Source organism: Rhinolophus hipposideros (genome assembly GCF_964194185.1).
Source record: "Rhinolophus hipposideros genome assembly, chromosome: 11".
Taxonomy (NCBI): Eukaryota; Metazoa; Chordata; class Mammalia; order Chiroptera; family Rhinolophidae; genus Rhinolophus; species Rhinolophus hipposideros.
This window is the reverse complement of record NC_138057.1, coordinates 83,099,611-83,117,804: the sequence shown is the minus strand read 5'-3', so window position 1 is coordinate 83,117,804 and position 18,194 is coordinate 83,099,611. Positions and strand designations below refer to the sequence as shown.

Here is an 18,194-nt window from a genome sequence, read left to right as displayed (position 1 = left end):
GGTTACCAGGCAACGGGGTGGAGTCCCGAGAACCCAAGTGCAGGGACGTCACCACGCTGTCACAGCTGAGTGCAGGTGCCCACCCCGGAGGGCTGCTTCAAGGGGCAGGTTCTGGGGCTGCCCCGGGGTGCCTGACCCACCAGGTGATCGCAGGCTCTGTCAGGCCCTGGTAGAGCTGGCAGAGCAAGCGTGAGGGGATTCCTGGTGCTGGCTCGGCTGTCGGCCCTCGTTCCCAAAGGGCCTCCAGCCCTTGGATAGACACAGCTGTAAACCTGTTGTTGCTGTTCCCACCGCCCATGCTCTTCAGAGACTGCACTGTCAGGCCAGGGGTCAATCACGGCACATGGGGTTTATTGGCAATGCCCCACCTTATGGGGAGAATCACGACGTTGGCAATCTTTCAAAACTCAGTTCCTTAATTGGCAGTTGTCTGGAGTTGGAGATGGGGGATGGCTACAAAGATCGCATGGAGGAGGTTTTGGTGGTGATGGGCCCATCCTGCCTCCCGAGTGCAGTGAGGACCCAGGGACCCACACCTGTGACAGTGACTGAGCACCAGCGTGCTGGTGTGGGGCTGTGTCCTGAAATCACATAAGCTGCAAACATCACAGGAAACAGTGAAGGGGACGCAGGGCATTTCTGTGCTGTTTGAAACTTTATGTGAAAGTATAATTATTTGAATAATAGTTTTTTAAAAAGCAAGCTGTTTTTAAAAATAGCTGTTGCTTTTTAAGTGAACTCAGAAAAGCGTGCGCAGCTGATGCAGTCACAGAAGTGAGCAGCCCTGGGCAGGCCATCCTCGCCTTGGGCCACTGCTCGCCTGTGGCGCAGCCGAGCGGGGTATCCTTGGGCACATGGTTTGATTCTGAGGTTTGCACAGGACTGGGAGACGCAGGCACAGCCCTGCCTTCACGCCCAGGTCGGGACGCGTGGATGTAACCACCGTCCACCCCAAGCCTCTGGAGGACTCCGCGGCACCTGAACCCAGCACCCAGATAATGTGCTTCCTCTGGGGAAGCCAGTGGGTTCCCTGCAGGATGTGGGCTGTGGGGACGGGCGTGGGGGACAGGTGACCCAACTTAACAGCAGGCTGCATTTTATGCTGCTCCATCACACCAGCGGGGATAGGTAGATGTTATTGCATTGTATCCATAGGAGAAAGGAGGCACGGGCGCCCAGAGCAGCAAAGTCAGGACAAGGGACCAGGGCCAGCTGGCTTCCCCCAGCCTCGGCCAGGCTGCAGGGAAGCAGGGAGGAGGCCATGACCCCAAATATGGAGGCTGTGCCTCTCCCTCCATAGAGCAGGGGGGATGTGAGCACCAAGATCAGAAGTTGCTGGCAGGCTGGGTGAGAGTGGTGCTCCCTATCTGGTTAAATTCCAGATTAACCGACCACCATTATAGGAAGCCATCTACACTGGTCCCATAGTCCTTGTAGGAAGTACGTAAGTAAAACTCAGCTGCCTAAATCAGCCGCCGAGGTGACTGAGGGGCTGAGGCCTGGGAGACAGAAAATTCAGTCTCAGGTGTGCAGACCCAGCTTCTCCAAGAGCCATCTCTCGTCAGCACAGCCAGCCCTTCACGGTGGGGAGTCGGACCCTTTCTGGTATCGGCCTCAGCTGGGCAGGCTGGGCTCCGAGCCCCCAGCCTGATCCCAGTCACTGGTTCATCTGCCAGGGAGGGAGGGGCAGCCCACTCTAAACAAGTCATCCTGTGAGGGAAGGATGCCGTCCCCCTCCTCTCATTTCCTCAGCTGCACATCTACAGAAGAGCTGGGCATGGCTGGCACTCCTCCCCAACACTGGGATCTTCTTGTGGGACAGGGAAGCAGCCGTCCAGTCCTGCGTCAGCTCAGACAGAGGCAGGGCTGAGCTGACGCCACACCTCCCTCAGCCTCACTGTCCAAAGTCCTAAGTCCCTCTACCTCCCCCGCCGGCCCCCACAACCAAGAATGGACCCACAGAGACCTCACTGGCCCACAGAAGGCCTATGGGAACCGGTGACAGGATAGGGTCCACCCCCATGGAGTAGTAAACCAGCTCTCTTCCTTCTGTGGTCCATGGACTGAAAACACACAGCAGCCTGCTTTCCTCCCCAGAGCCCCAGGTGGGGGCCATGTCCTCACCCCTGCAGACTCCAGAGTTGGCAGGTCAGGGCCGCAGCACCCTGACCTGGTTTTCATCCAAGATGAGTGGGGACTGGAACTCCCGGCCTCGCAGGTACACCTCCAGACCCTGGAAACAAGCCAAGTGTCCATCTCTTGGCCCCGGGCAGCATCCCAGTTCTGCCTGGAGCTGTGGAGGGGCTTCTGGGAAAAAGGGTTGGGTACCACCTCAAGATGACAGGCCAGCATGCGCCCTCCTGGCAAGCTCACACTTACCCAGAGGGCAGGAGCCAGCCAGCATTCCTCCTTCTGCAGGGCTCCCACAAAAGACGATGGGCCTGAGCCAAACCGGAGCTGGCTCGTCCTCCCTGCCCCTCCCAGGACCTGCAAGGGCCTCAGTCCTCACCCCACCCCACGGCCCGGAAGGTCCTCTGCAACTTAGGACGTACTTACCCTATTGGTAAAATGAGGCAGAGCTGTGGCTTTCTACCCAAGCACCCACCTCTCCCCAGACTGTCTTGCTCTGATCATACAGGCCTGACCCCAGAAAAGCGCCAAACAGCCAGGCAGCTCTCACCTCTCCAGAGTAAGACACCAACGGCGAGATCTCACAGATGGCGGGAGGCTCTCCACTGCCGGGCATGCTGAGGAAGCCCAGGTGTTAGCATGTGCTCAGGGCTGTGTCCCCCCACAGCACCCATCACAGGAGCTGGTCCAGTCCCTCCCTGGCCTAGCAGGCTGACCACCACACACCCAGCTCCCACAGCCCTTTTCTCAGTAATCTCTTCCTCTGGACCCCAGAACCATGAACAAACTGCTCCTGCCCAAGTGACAGGTCCTGATTTGGGCTGGAAGTCCCCCTGCCCCCACAGGCATCCTGCAGAGAGCCTGGGCTGACAGACTTAAGTGGTGGCTGCGGACAATCAGGAGAGATAAAAACCTAATGTCCCTTTCGTTCCCGGCCCTGAAAAGTGACCTGCCTTGCTATTGTCACACAGCAGCCTAGCTGACAGTCCCTCCATCTCTCCTTGAGGAAAGAAAAGTCTGTGAGATTGTGTCTTTTGGGGACTTTGCTTTTCTCAATGTTTTACACCTTATGTCTCTGTCTGGTCCCCAAAAGATGGTTTGCAGCCAAAGATGGGTAAGCTATCTCACGTGATATACAACCTAAGACAGGCGGAACCAAGTGGGGACCCCCAATGAGCTGCCTTAGAAAATCGGGAAGGAGCCTTGCCTGCCCTTCCCCCCTGCCTGGGAAAAGCTGACTCTGGCTTTCCTCTCTCACCTGATTGTGAGAGAAGTCATGAGGGCAATAAAGATCAGTTCTCTCCACTTATCTCAACGGAACTATTACCACATGAGAGCCTTGCCCCACAGGGAGGTGCATACCTCACCTAAGTCATCACAAGACTTTCTGCTCCAGCTGCTTGGGGACAAAGATAATTGGTTTGATTCACTTTTGTGACATGATGTATGAGATTCACAGACTGTGGAATAGATAATACTACTTCCTTGCATGATTATCAATAAAAGCTACCAGTCGGCCTCGGGGCTCCAGTCTCTAGTGACTGTGAGACCCCCTGGCCTTCTGAGATTTAACTGCATTAAGTTTCTGTTTCTTTCTTTGTTAAAACCTAACCCAACACCGCCCCTTCTCGCACCCTCACTGCCCGTGTTGTGCTGGATGCAGACATTTTCTGAATATCCTACCTGGTGTTGGTTTCAAAGTTTGGAATGACCAGTGAAAGCTGCAGCCCCCTGCCTCCCCCAGGGCCCTGAGCAGACCTCCAGGGGTCAGGCCAAAAGGCTGCAGCAGCGGTCATTGTGTGGCCGGGCTGGGCACATGGCCACCTGCATTCAGTGCACGGCCATGGCAGAAGCCCCCAGCCCAGCTCAGACATGGCAGAATTGGCAGCGCTCCAGGGCCCACACTCACCTGGGCAGCTCGGGGAGCCGGGCCCCGTGGGAATCCAGGAAGTGGGCCCCTGCCTGCAGGGCCCAGCGGTAGTGCTGACACAGCAGGGCCCGCCGGGCCGTGGTGGGGTTGTCCTTGCTCGCTGAGTCAGCATTCTTCAGCGGCGAGAACTCGTCCTCCCGTAGCACCTCAAAGGCCACGAAGTTCCTGGTGGGGAAAGAGCTGGTGCTCGACATCCCAGGCTGGGGAAGGCCAGGCCAGGGGCAGTGCCTGAGCAGGCTCTGTTCCATGAGCCTGGAAGGACCCCGCAGGCACTGCTTCAAGTCCTCCCTCCCACTCCCCCCTGCCAAACCCCCCGGCCGCGGGACCCCAGAGCCAGGGCCAAACACCCTGGGAGCCCCCCCGCACAACATGACCCAGAAACAGCAGATAAAGGATTCAGGAGGGACCTGGGTGTCCCCTCAAAGTCCACAGCCCCTGGTGTACCCAATGCTCCCACCCAGAGGGGCTGCTTCCTCTGGCCTCCCCCCCAAGACCTGGCAGCAGCCCCCACCTCCCATTGTGTTCCCCCACTTCAGCCTGCCACATCCCTGCCCAACTGGGTCTCAGAACCCACCACCAAAACAGGAGAGAAGGAAAAAATAAATGACTTGTGCCACTAACTCCGCAAACTGGAACACATCAAACACAAACTTCTCCATCTTTATCCCATTCGGTTTTAGCGGCTTTACGGGGTTTCCCTCCTCGTCCACGTACGGGACCTTCTTCACAGCCACGTGTGGCTTCAGCAAGGACTCATACTCCCTAGAGGGGCACAGGAAGGCAAGGGGAGGAAAGATGCAGTTCAGACAGGACACCTGAGAGAGCCCCATCCCGCCTCTCAGCTGGTGGGGCCAGGTGGGGCAGGTGGCAGATGGGCCTGGCAGGGCACCAAGTGGTAGGAGCTGACCCTGGCCTCTGGAAGGGCATAAACATCCTCCTGCACACTGCCCGGGAGCCAAGCACCATCGGCCACAACCCTGCCCAGGTGAAATAGCAACTTGGGCAGAGGTGGTGCCACGAGAGGGGCGGGCCAACCTGGCCACAGAGCTTTATACCAGCGGCCGGGCTCTCTGGTGCCTCTCGCTTCTTTAGACACGTGAACCTTTCTCTACCCAACCCACCTGCAAGCTCCTAACCACAGCCCCACCAGCTCAGGTCGTCTCTAGTCACTGTGGCCACCACCTGGCGGCTGCTGCACACACCTGGTGACTACCTGGAGGAAGCCCCGAGTGAAGAAGTGGTTGCACATGTTGCCTGTGTTGTACAGCAGGCCTCCGTCGGGCGTGCGAAGATGTGTGGTCTCAGGGCTGATCTCGCTGTACTCCACCACCTGCGGGACGCCGTCCACCTGGCACACCAGGCCCACAGGCTCCTCGGGGTAAGCCTTTTCCACCACCTGCAGCCGGGACAGAAGGGTGGGACGGGTGGGGGGACGGAGGCGGGGCAGTGCCCCCGGGCGGGGCAGAGGCAGGCGGCCCACCTTGGCTCCACAGTCAGCACCTCGCAGCACACAGAAGCCGATGAAGACGGGGTCTGCCAGCCGCACCAAGATGTTGTCCACACAGTACACGTGCACGAACTCCACTCCTCGGCGCTCCATGTCCTCTAAAATCTGGTGGTCCGCTAGCGCGCAGTACAGGCCCCCATTGCCGTCTGCACAGGGAGCAAGGGGTGGGCCTCGTGAGGGCTCCCGGCTAGCCTCAGCCAGCTAGTCCAGGCAAGCTGGAGGCAGAGGAGGCCCCTGCGGGCTGAGGCAGCCATCTCATTATCCAAGTAGCCCTGTGGTTTCACATGACAGATGGAAATCAAGGCCCAGATGGGTAGGCCACTCTCCCAAAACCACACTGCCTCCGGCAGCGCATTCCGGCCTCTGTGCCAGGCCTCCTGACCCCTACCTAGTTACTGGTTCTAGGCCACACAGTCTCAGGGATGGGGCGTACCTGGGGCCATGGCAACCTTATCTTTCCGCTCCAGGATGGCCCTGCCATCGAAGGTCACAGCAGGCAGCATGCGCTGCTCAAACATGACCACACTGTCCGGGTCCAGGTGAAAGAAATCATGCTCCTTGAAAAACTCAGCCGTGGGCCCCAGCGTGAACTCACTTGTCATGATGTACCTGCAAGGGACGGCAAGGCTGTCATGTCAGCCTTCAGGGGGGCGTGGCTCTTCTGACAGACGGGACTCTCTCAGGGGCTGGCATCAGGGTCCAGTCTGGTGGATGCTGGGCTCTGTCCAGGGCTGTGCTGGGGTTGGGGTTCAAGTCCTGGTGTGGGGCAGGGCTGGGGCTACAGGGGCAGGGATCACTCTGAGGCCAAGATAATGCAGAGAGGGCACACCAGGGCACCGTGCAGCGGGTCCCGTGGCGCTCGTCAGCCAGCTGTTGCACCCGCCGAATCCGCTCTGCCTGCAGCTGGTACAGGGTCTTCTGGCTGGGCAGACCCACCTGATACATGCCCTTGGGGTAGGTCACACCCAGGCGAGTGCCCTGCCCGCCAGCCAGCAGCAGCACGGCCACTTTGTTCAGGGCAATCTGATGGAAACCTGAGGGCATGGGGTACCATCAGGAGACGCCTGGAACTGCCACACAACCACCCTTTCATTTTAGAGCAAGCCAAACTGTGTTCGGACTGAGACTTGACAGCCAGGGAATGGAAATTTCTAGATAACATTCTGATCTTATCTGGGCCAGGACACTTCAAAGGATGACGTCCTTCTGGGTTCATTCCCAACCTGGGTCCTTCAGAGGAACACTGGGTCTGACTGGTCCGCTTTGAGAGTGCCCCCCCACCCTAGCCCGGCCCCTCCAGCTGTATGGGGGTGGGGGTGGGGGAGAGCCTGGCAGGCTCTCCTCCAGGAGCATCTGCCCAACCTCCGGGCCAAGAGGCCCGGCGTGTACCTGCGCCAGGGCTGGGGTGAAAAGGAGCAGATAAAAGTGCACAAGGGGTCCCCCGCTGTCAGTACTCCTGTGGGCTGGGCACTGGCCATCCAGATGTGAGCTGCCTGGGGGCGCCTGCCAGCTCCACAGCGTTTGCGGGGATCCCCACCCCAGTTGCTAGATGGTGCGTGTGAGAGGGCAGGAGACTTCACAAAGTAATAAAGCAAACTAAAGTTTTACAAGGACAACCTCTCCCCTGTCCGCAGTTATAGGCAGGGCCCCTTCCGGCCGGATAGCAGCGCCCGGCTACTGGGACCCTCGCCCCGCCCGGGCCTCCCGCCCCGCCTACCTTCCTCCTCCCAGAGCCGCCGCGTCTCGGGGTCGCTTTGGCTCGCGCTGCCCACGCGCTCCGGGGGCAGGGGCCTCAGGCGCGCGGCCACGTCGGGCGGCGGATCCGGGGGGCGCGCGCAGGCCGCGGCCGCGCGCTGGCAGTGCTCGCGCAGCGCCTCGGGCTCCAGCGACTCCAGCTGGGCCAGCAGCGCGGCGCGTGGCCCGGGCGCCAGCTCCGCACAGAAGCGCAGGAGGTGCTCCTGGCCGGCACGCTGCAGCCGGGCGCGCACGTCCTGCTCCGAAGCCATGTCGCCGCCAACGCCGCTCTCGGCCGCTTTGGCACTCGTGACCCCCGCGCTCGGACCCCGGTCACAGGACCCGGCGGGCCCCGCCCCGGCTCCGCCTCGACTCCGCCCCGGCCCCACCCCCGAGCTCGCGGGCCAGCGCAGCCCGACCTCGGGGGTTGCTACCGCCGCAGTGGATGGAGTAGCCCAACCTCTTCGTCAGGAACGCCTGAGACAGAGGGTCCGGGGCGCCTAGGACAGGGAGCCCTTCCCAGCAGGTTCTGCGATCTCCCTAGTCGGGGAGCATGAGGGCTGACTCCACTTCTAATACAGCCCCTCTACCCACAGCCTGGAGAGGTAGGGGTGCCCGAGGGGGAGGCTAGGGTCTGCGGTTGCACGTGGCCATATTTGCGCTTACCAAGACGCCTGGTGGCAGGCACCATAGTCACGTGAGAGGCCAGACTCAGGGCTGGGCTGGGCTGGGCTGGGCTGGGGAGGGTGGATGTCTCACGGCCAGGAGTCTGGATGTCGCCAAGGTCAAGAAGACCACCCTGCATGCTTGGGGGCTCCCTCCTTCACACCCTCCCGTTGCCCTGTGACCAGAACCCCCCAGGAGTGGCCCCTGGCCCTTCCTTGTTTTAACCATCAGGTTTTAAAATATGTTGCTGTTCATGAACTTCCTTGTGAAGAATGTGAAAGTAGTTTCGGCCATTTTGGTACAAAACTTTGTTTTAGAAATCAGTTTTATTAAGTCTAAAACTAATGCATGCACATGGTTAAAACTAATTTAGATAGTGCTTTACAACCCAAAATGAAAAATAACCTGTCCCATAGGTGGGCACCCGCTAAGTCTTGTTAATGTAATTGTGTTCGCCTGTAGGCAGGCTCTGCACAGAGCCCCCTCCCCCACATACACCCTTCCTGGCTTAGGATGGGGAGCTTCACAGCCCCCTGGGGGCCCACTGTAAGTTCTGTGGACCTGAAAATAGTTCTCTTTCCAAGGATGGTCTTAAACCTGCCTCAGGGCCTTTGCACTTGCTGTTCCTACTATCTGGACAATTGCTCTTTTCCAGAAAGTTACATGACTCTCTGCCCCACTTTGCTAGGCCTCTGCTTATATGTCAAATCCTTGGGGCGACCCTCCCAGGTCATATCAGCTCCCTTTCTACATTCTGTACTGCCCAAATCCACCCCCCCCCATGAGAAGTAAACTCCATAAGAGATGTTATTGGTTCACCGCTCTGCCCATCACCATGGATCAATGCCCAGCACGCAGGAGGCAGTCAGTTAATGCTTGTTGACTGAATAAATGAGTGTTGGATCCCAAGCCCAACTGGGCCGCAGTGATTGGGCCATGGCAAGTGTTCAGAGAGTGTTGCTGATGAATGAATGAACGAATAGTCTGCTTCAATAGTTTGTGGCAGTTGAAGGCCAGTTTGGGGCAGCTATGTGTGGGAGGTAGGGAATCAGGGAAAAAAGTGGGTTCCACACCCCAGGACAAAGTCCATGGAAACCCTATCACCCCTGTATATACACTTGAAGGCAGGTGTCAGAATATGAACTCAGGGTGACCCCTGAATCCTGCCTCAAGGTGGGGGTGGACTTGACATCAGAAGGGTTTGGACAATCGGGGCTGCGTAGCCAGAGGCAACTACAGGGCCAAGAGAGTGAAGCTGACCCACCTGGGCAGACGGATACAGACAGGTGAGTGCCAGTGAGGCAGAGATGGGTGACAACTTCCTGGATCACCTGCCAAGGGCAGGCTTGTGGCCAAGGAGTCATCTTCCCTTTGCCCAAGGACCTCATCCAAAGCGTTCAGAGGAGCAGGGCCCAGAAGCCATCATGGGTCCCTCGTTGTCACTGCAGAAGTGTAGACCAGAGAACCCTGGGACAGGCTCAGGGACTGGGAGGCAGTTGCCCACCCTTCACTCAATGCCCAGTGCTAGGCAGGGGACAGAAGGGCCCGATCCCCCTGCCTACCTCCAGGGAGCTCCAGGCTGGCACAGTGAGAATGTAATTACAATTGGGATGAGTGCTTCAAAAAGTACAGGGTCCATAGGGGACTCACCCAGCAAAGTTGAAAGCTACAGCATTGGGAAAGTGTTGAGCCAGACTGGGAAGTAGACTGGAAGGAGGAAGTGATCAGAATTCAGGACATGAAAGCCACACCTTAGTCCCATGCCTAGAGATGGCACCAATTCCAGTTTCTCTAGCACCTAGCCAGAGGCCATGGGGAAGCCCACAGACCAAGGGGCAGTGTGGGGGGGCGGCCTCCTCCACAGCTTCACACTTTGAGGAGCCATTGTTTCCTCTGCATGGTGAGCTCAGGGTCACAGGCGCCCTGGCCCAGCCTGGGCACTGCTGGCCATGCTGTCCTGAGCAGCAGTAGTGTCACGTGCTGTCGGCCACCGGCCTCCACACCCACACTAACCCCCACAGAGCTCTCCCTAGCCCCCCCCCGTCCCATCCCACAGGCCTCACCATGGCTTGGTGTCCCACCCAAGGATGGTGTTCCTGTGGTGACCTGAAGGATGAGATATCCTGCGTGCTGGCCATCCACTGAGCACCCACTGTGGGCCAAGCCAACGCCAGGCCTTCCCAAAGAGCACAGGGAATGGTAGGGGGACAACCACCTTAGCTAGGAGAAAGCAGCCTGATGCTTTGATGGACGGGGCAGCTCCCCAGACTTCCGGAGGTGGGTCAGGTCCTTGAGCGGCGTTTTGAAGGACGCACAGTGATCAGCTAGGAGCAGACCGGACAGGGCGTTTCCAGCAGGAGGGCCAGCAGTGCAGAGGCCGAAGTTCAGGAGTGCCCAAGCAGGGGGGCCAGGGAGGGGATGCCGGGAGCAGAGTGTGTGGGACGAAGGGGGAGGTGAACTACAGGACAAATGGCTTGAATGTGGTCCTGGGACTTTGGCTGGCCCTGTCACTAAATGGGGAAGTCAGGGAGAGACCAGGCTTCATATGGTGACTCCAAGCTCACAGCTTTCTAGGTCCCCCCAAATTCCTTATCACTAAGGGAGCCCTGACTTTGAGGCGTAACCCCAGGGGAGAAGTGGACCCAGCACACACTCTGGCCAGGGCAACTGCCCTTGCTGCCTGAGATACAGACACCAATGCCTTGGGGCCCAAGGACACAGAGGCCCGGTCCGCAGACCACTCAAAAGGGGCTCGAGGGAGGCCAGCCAGAAGGCCAAGGTGAACCCTGTACTGGGGGCCGGTCTGAAGGTGTCTGGCAACTCTGCTGATTTACCCCTGCAGATGGATAGTCTACCCAGAAAGCAGCAGGCGACGCATAGTCAGTGCTCAATGGCAAGGTGCTGGTGGGAATACTGTGGGGGGAGAAATGGCGCCTGGAGCAGGGCCTAGAGGACAGGCAATGGTGAAGGCAGGGGTTCCAGGCAGATAGTATCTTGGGCAGCTCCCTGGCTTCAGGAGGGTCCCACCAGTCAGTCCTGTCATGGGCTCCCAGAGCCAGACAGTAGGCTGTAGGCTGGGGCCCTCCCAGACTGACCAGAAAGAGTGACTGGACGGGGGCTGGAAAGGAAGCAGGGACCCCAGAGGGAAACAGTGCTGCCTGACTGGCCTGAGGAGGTGGGGAGAGCCAGAAGAGCAGCTGGAGGAGATGTCCAGCCAGAGGAAGAGGCTGGAGCAGAGGACCTTGGGAGCCAAGGAGAACTGGTCACCAGATGGGGATCTGGGGACACAGGAAAAAGTAGCTTTGTCCTGCAGCAGGCAGGAAAGGCCAGGCTGTCTCCAGGGGCCAGGCGAGGAGCTAGCAGCAGTAGGGACAGAGAGGCCTCTATGAGGGAAGCGCCCAGCTGGCTGGAGCCCGCAATCCTCTTGGGGCCTGCCTGGCGCAAGAGAAAGGGGCCCAGGGTTGGCGGTTTCTGTGCCCGTGGACCCTCAGCGAAGAGCGTTCAGGGAAACTAGAGGGGAACGATGGGTCCCTGGAGGGGGTGTGCTCCCCATCCCACGAGGCCACCTGGGGACAGATTTTGGGTTGGGCGCCAGGCCCCGCCCCTCGGAGAGGTGTGCCGAAGGCTCAGCCGAGAAAAGGGCTGAGCCGCAGTGAGAGGATTGGTGTGGTGGACCTGGGGAAGTAGGAGGGGGGTCCGCTTGGGGCTCCTTACCCCACCCTGCAAGTCCAGGAGGGAGGTACAGTGGGATACCCCTGCTAGCCCTGGGTCTCTGCTCGCCACCAGCCCCTCCCCGCACCGAGGCAGGAGCGTCCAGGGCGCTGGCCCCTCGGCCGGAAAAATCAAACCGCCTCTCAGCCAATCGGAGAGGAGATGGGCCAGCCTTGGCCAATGGCCGCCGCGAATGCTAATGAGCGCTGACGCCACGAGGAGGCCCATTCAAAAAGTAGCAGCTATTGTCGAGATCGGTTGCGTGTTTCGGCCGGGCCCCGCGGTCGGGCCGCTAGGGGACTGAGGCAGGGCGCGGGCGGGGACCCAGCCCAGGACGGAGCCCGGCCGGTGGGCTCATGGCCGGAGCCGCGATGGCCGAGCCCAGCCGCGGGCTGCCTGCGGCGCCCAGCACCGAGGGGCTGCCGCGCGCCTTCCTGCAGAGCCTGCGCACCCTCTTCGACATCCTGGACGACCGACGGCGCGGCTACGTACACCTGCGCGAGATCGAGTCCCGCTGGCAGGGCGCCGACGCTCGCGAGCTGCCCTGCGGCGTGCTCGAGGGCCTGCGCCAGGTGGCCCCGGCCAGCGGCTACCTGACCTTCGAGCGCTTCGTGGCCGGCCTGCGCACCTCGTTGCTGAACGCGGACAGCGGCCCGCGGGGCCCGGCGCGCGCCCCGACCCGGGTAGGCGTTCCGGCGCGGACAGGGAGCCAGCCGCCGCCGCCGCCGCCACAGCGCCTGGTGTTCGCGCCTGCAGACGAGCTGCCGACGGTCCTGGAGAGAAAATCCCTGCCCCTGGGCGCGCGCCCCCCGGCGGCCGGCCCCAGTGGCGCGGCCCGGAGCTTAGACAAGCTGTGCGGCCCCGCGGAGGCGGCGCCCGGCCTCGCGGAGCCCGAGCGGCCACAAGGAGCGGCGCTGGAGCGGAGCCCGAGCGCGGACTCTGGTGAGTGCGGGGCGGCTAGCCTCGTAGCATTCCTTCTCCTGCGCCTGCGGCCGGAGCCCGAGAAGTGCCGCCCGTGCTTCTCCCACCGTACCCGGGGGCGGGCAGCTCTTGGTCGGCTCATGAGCCTGGGACGCGCCTCCAGGAAAAAGGCCTCTTACACCTGTCCCAGTGTGCTCAGGGGCCAGGAGGCAGGCCAGCCCTTCCCACACCATAGCGTGAGGCCACCAGGGCCAAGGGGTGACTCCGCAAACCCTAACCCTAACCCTAACCAGGAACCCACTCTATACCAAACATGAGCTGGGCACTGGGGACACCTGCCTGGTGTGAGAGGGCTCTCCACCTCCAATACTGGCGTCACACCTGGCGACACCTGGCCCAACGGTCTCATCGCTAGTCACTGCTTAGGCAGAGGCATTTCCCACCAGTGCAGATGAGAGAGAGTCCCCTAGACTGGTGAGGGGCCCTCGCTGGCTTCTGGGTCCTTCTTAGTCTGACAGCTGGGCTAAGAGGGTTGGGCCCATTGTTCCCCACTGAGGCCAGGGCAGGCAGGAGGAACCAGCTGGGTTGCCAGGAAGAGCAGAAGAGTGGGTGGGTCTTCGAGGCCTATGGGGCTAAGCTGCCACTGACACTAGAGAGGAACCTAGACCACAGCCCCTGGCAATGGCCAGCAGGCTGCCCACCTGGCTTCTGGTCCACTTGGCAGGGACAGAAGGTGGCTGAATGGCCCCCTTGCCTGCCCTGGGAATAGGACTTGCCTATGGCTGGTGTGGAGCCTTCCACCCATGGCAGCTTCCAACCCTTTTTGTGCCGGCCTCCACTCTGCCAGCCTCGCTGGACCCCAGCCTCTGCCATATGCCCCAGCCCCATGACCCATCTTGGGGCAGCATTAGCCTCAGGCCAGGGTTCTCACTATCACCTATGATGGCAGAGGCCCAGACACAGAGCATGACAGGCTCTTGGGGTGCCAAATCTGGAGCTCTGAGACCCCCGTCAGCTCCCCAGGAAGAGAAAGCCATACACACAGAGTCCCCCTCACCCCCAGAGATTCAGGCCCTCCTTCTTTGTCCCCTGTCGGGGCTCAGTGTGTACCCTAGCCTGGCCCAGGCCTGGTAAGTACAGGCTGCTAACTCAGGCCCTGATGGGGGCAGTGCTGTCTGCCTGCTGGTCATGCAGCTGGACGTCCAGTGTACGGTCATCCGGGGACCCAGGAGCTGCTCTGCAGGCTTGGTAGTGAAGACTGTGCAGCTGTTCTGGTGTGTGTGTGTCCCCCCCCAACCTCCCTCTGCCTGTACCTTCTCTGCTGGCCACACGACAGGTAGGAATGTGAATTCTGCAGCCCACAGAGCACCTTGTGCCATCCCTCTGAACATGTCCCTACCAAGCACACCTGTACTCCTGCTGCAGGACCCGCCCACTCCCATTGCCCGATGCTAGGAGCATGGCCTCTGAAGATGAGTGTAGTGTGGTGGGTAAGGCTAGGAAGCCAGGGGAGGGTGCCCTGCAGACATGCGCCCCACTCCTCCCCTCCCGGGGCGGTCCTACAACGTCCCCCCATTCTCCAAGGAAGCTGGCTGGCCCTCCAGGAGGCTGTCAGACAGAAGCCCTGGCCATCCGGCTGCAGGTGGATATGTGAGCTGCAGAAACTCCTTGGTCACCTGCTGAGTGCACTAGGTCTGCACGTAGGCCTAGGGCTAACCATACTGCGATCACCTGCCTGGGAAAAGTTAGGTCTCCACCACCCACACCCCCACGTTGTGCCTGCGTGAACTCACCTTAAAGGCCAGGCTACAAGAAGAAGAGCAGGGAAGACCAGAGGCCCTACTCGCTCACTCCCTACAGCCTTTGAGCCCAAGGTGGGCACTAGGCGTGCAGAGGCATGCTGGGTAATAAGCTCGTGGCCTCACACACCTCACGCCCAGCACAAGTGTGTGCACATGTGTGTGGTGTGTGCAGACCTGCAGCTACACGGCCCTCCCCCAAGGCAGATATGAGGGAGCAGGTGGGGACCCAAGTGGAGCCAGATCTCAGCCACGCACAGAGGCAAGGTATGGGCCAGGCTAGGCCGCTGCCCGACTCCGGAGCTGGACTGAGATGGGGAGGGGCCAAGAGAGGCTGAGTTGCTGATGGCCACAGTCGCATGCAGGCCTGAACTAAGGCTTTGCATTGCCAGGGGTGGTGAGAGGGTTGTCCAGGACAGGCCTGGAAGCCAGGCTGCGGGGGTTGAACTTGACTGGGCAGGCCTGGAGGTGAGCCAGCCCCTCGCCTGTGCTGCAGGTGCAGTGGCCTGCAGGGCCTGGGAACTAGGTGTGGGAAATGCCCGGCGGGCCCCCCGTGCCCGAGGGGAACGGCGGAGGCACACCATCACCAATGGCGTGGACTGTGACCTGGTGAGTGGGGGTCCTGGGGGGCCATGAGGGGGCTCTCCATCTTGCCTAGGATTGGACTTGGCCCTCACGCTTGGCCTCCTGGACTACCGGAGGGAGCAGCCAGACCTGGGTTCTGGGGGTGGCCTACGGCAGGAACATGGGTCACTTCTAAACCTGCTCCCCACCTGGGCTTGTATCTACCTTAGGAGTGGCCCAGGGTCAGGTCAGGTTGAAGGGGGCCTGGATGGGCCCTGGTGACGTGCGTGGCTCCTCCGCAGCCCACTTCCGAAGGCTTGCTTCTGCTAAGTTGGCCTCAGGAGGGGTGCTGAGGTCCCAGTGCCTGCGTCCCTGGGGAAACCCGGGGGTAGGGGGCTAAGGGAGGCCGGGACCCCCACAGGGGGAAAGGCTGTGCTCCCTCTACAAGAACGTGAGGGCTCGCGTGCATGGCTGTGTGCGTGTGGTGGGTGCACGTGGCCCACACTGTGGGCGTGCTCACCTGCACATACACGTGGTCCTTGCATGTGGCAGCTGGAGCAGGTGACACAGCTGGAGCAGGAGGAGGAGGTGCTGCTACAGGGCCTGCGGGTGATGACGAGGGGCCGCGATTGGTGCCGGCAGCAGCTGCAGCGCGTGCGGGAGCGCCAGCGGCTGGGCCAGAGCAGGGCCAGCACCGTGAGTGACCTGTCCACCCCTCCCCCACAGCACTCTGTTTTTGGGCAGTGGCTGTCCCTCCACCCAGGGTGTGGGGACCATCCCCCCCACCCTGTGATGCCCTGCCTCCTGACTGAGCACTAACTTCCAGAGGCAGGAGTGCCACCTGTGGGGACTCCATCAAGGCACAGTGGCTGAGCCTGGGCTGGCCCTGCTCTCTAACCACCCCTCCCCTGCTTTCCTTATAGGACTTTGGGGCTGACGGGAGCCCCCCCCCACTGGGGCGACTGCTGCCCAAGGTACAGGAGGTGGCCCGGTGCCTGGGGGAGCTGCTGGCTGCAGCCTGTGCCGGCAGGGTGAGTGCCCCAGGCCACCCCACACCTATACTGGGGTCCAGGCCCCGCTTGGTGCCACCCCCCCCCACGCTTGTCCTGGAGGCTCAGCTGGGGAATGCCAGGCCTGCCTGACGGTACCCTCCTGCAGGCTCTGCCCTCATCCTCCTTGGGGCTCCCAGGCCCTGCCCTGGACCCTGGCTGGCAGCAGCAGACCATCCTCATGCTGAAAGAACAGAACCGGCTTCTCACCCAGGTGAGGCGCAGGAGGGGTGTAGGGGGTAGCTGGCAGCATGGCAAGCCCTGACTGCACTCCGCCTGCCAGGAGGTGACCGACAAAAGTGAACGGATCACGCAGCTGGAGCAGGAGAAATCTGCCCTCATCAAGCAGCTGTTTGAGGCCCGTGCCTTCAGCCAGCAGGATGCCGGGCCTCTGGACTCCACCTTCATCTAGCTGGCCAGCTGGCCACAGGCATGGACATGGGCCTCTCAGCCTGGCCTGGCGCTAGCCCGGGCTGGGCACCCCCTGATCCCCACCTCTCTGGCTGAAGGCCACCTGGCTGGCCTGGACATAGCCCTCCCTCCTCTCAATATGGGCTCCCCCAGATTGCCCCAACCCCAGGTGGAACCAGCAGGTGGGCTGCTCCCCCAGGATGTTCCTTCGTCCTGGCAGGGGCAAGTGGGAGGCCAACCTGGGGGAGGGCTCCATTGTGCAGGCACAGCCTGAAGCTGCTACTGCCACAGTCAGTGGACAGTGTAGGACCGGTCCTGTTTACCAGATCTCAGGCATCCCTGGGTTTGTGGCACAGCTGACCTGTCTCCCCTCCCACCTGGAGTCTCCAATAAACTGTGCTGGTCACACTAGGTTGCACTTCCAGTTGTGGCCAGCAGAGGGTGGTGCGTGCACACTGGTCATGGGCCCTGGAGCGTCCCCACTGTGGTGTCTCACATGGGAATTGGGAGTAGGGGACCCTGGGTGTGCTGAGACACCTGAGTGTCCTGCAGGTGGTTGGGCCTGGGCGCTCAAGGACATCTTCCCTCAACCCATGGCGCCGAGCTAGGGGGCTGTCCACCAGGAGAAGATGGAGGGGATGGGGATGGCTCTAAGGGGGGTGTCTACCTGTGCCTTGTTCCGCGGGGGACCCCAGGGGATGGTGGTCAGGGTGCACACCTGGGCCAAGGCTGAAAGTTCCTGGAGTGGGGCTGGTACGACGGCCTGCTTGCCCCCTCCGTAGACTTCAAACCCTAAACCAACTGGGGTTAGCCATCATCCTTCCTAGCCAAGACACCCAGACCGAGCCCCACAGAGCAATCTGTGACCCAGGCTCAGGACCTTGGGCCCACCAGGCCACCTGGCCAGGGCAGGCTATGGTCACTGGTATGGCTCAGGTGAGTGTCGGGCTGGGCCTCCCACACAAGCCCAAGGTGCCTTGTAGGCTGAGCATGCCTAGCAGGGCCCACTGTGTAGGGTCCCCAGGTATGAGGACCTGTCACTCCCTCCATCCCCTACCTCAGCTTGGCCCCAGGTCTGGGCTGGGAGAGAACACTTCTGCTCTGAAAAGAGCAACTGCAGGAATCAGGAAGAGAAGGGTGAGAGGCAGGGGGTCCCTATCGGGTCAGTCCCCCACCCCCGCCAGGCCAGACTGGCTAACAGATACCTTGATCCCAAGAGGGGCCTGGTGCCATCTCCATGGAGACTCCCACGCTGAGGGTGCAATGACAGGTGGGTTGTGCAGTTGAGAGCTCCAAAAGTGGGGTGTGGGTATGTATGGAGCTCAAGGACCCCCACACCTGGAGAGGTTCAGTGCACAGCCTCCTGGGGCCCCAGAGAGCACCGCAGCCACAGAGGAGGGGTCCTGGGTGCAGATTGGCGGCTCTCTCCCAGCCCCAGCTCTGTGCTAACCCCCCAGCATCAACCTGGACTGAGCCACACCCTTCATCGTGCTCAGGGCTGGCGGGTGGGGGGTGGCAGTGAGTGTCCCAGGCCAGCCTCAAATCATCCCATCGTGCAAGCTGCCCTGCTTGGATGATGGGGGTAGGTTCTCCTGGGAGAGGGGCAGGTCCTGAAGGGCAAGGTGCAGCCCCAACCAGGTGGACTTGCCATGCAGTCATTAGACCAGTGCCAGGCAAGGAGAGAACCTGGTCATCAGGTTGAGGCCTGCCCAGCAGGACCTCCCCAAGTCAGCAATCTGCCCCTCCCCCCTCCCCCCATGCCCAACCCCCCA

The 18,194-nt window shown here is 61.1% G+C and overlaps 2 protein-coding genes across 2 annotated transcripts; one reads left to right on the top strand and one right to left on the bottom strand.

The window, feature by feature from the left end:
* Nucleotides 1-330: 330 nt before the first annotated feature.
* Nucleotides 331-7,604, bottom strand: UAP1L1 (UDP-N-acetylglucosamine pyrophosphorylase 1 like 1). Its single transcript, XM_081065394.1, has 10 exons — nucleotides 7,285-7,604; nucleotides 6,397-6,601; nucleotides 6,001-6,176; nucleotides 5,541-5,713; nucleotides 5,263-5,456; nucleotides 4,682-4,822; nucleotides 4,040-4,225; nucleotides 2,681-2,747; nucleotides 2,125-2,233; nucleotides 331-1,669 (listed from the first exon to the last, which is right to left on the bottom strand). Exons 1-9 carry the CDS (start codon nucleotides 7,571-7,573, stop codon nucleotides 2,150-2,152), a joined length of 1,515 nt encoding a protein of 504 aa, XP_080921520.1. The 5' UTR covers nucleotides 7,574-7,604; the 3' UTR covers nucleotides 331-1,669; nucleotides 2,125-2,149.
* A 4,430-nt stretch (nucleotides 7,605-12,034) lies between these two features.
* On the top strand, nucleotides 12,035-16,423 carry SAPCD2 (suppressor APC domain containing 2; the record flags this gene model as incomplete). Its single annotated transcript, XM_081066468.1, has 6 exons — nucleotides 12,035-12,620; nucleotides 14,895-15,007; nucleotides 15,515-15,658; nucleotides 15,886-15,993; nucleotides 16,121-16,225; nucleotides 16,295-16,423. The coding sequence occupies 6 exons, from the start codon at nucleotides 12,035-12,037 to the stop codon at nucleotides 16,421-16,423; spliced, it is 1,185 nt and encodes a 394-aa protein (XP_080922594.1).
* Between the last annotated feature and the right edge of the window lie 1,771 nt (nucleotides 16,424-18,194).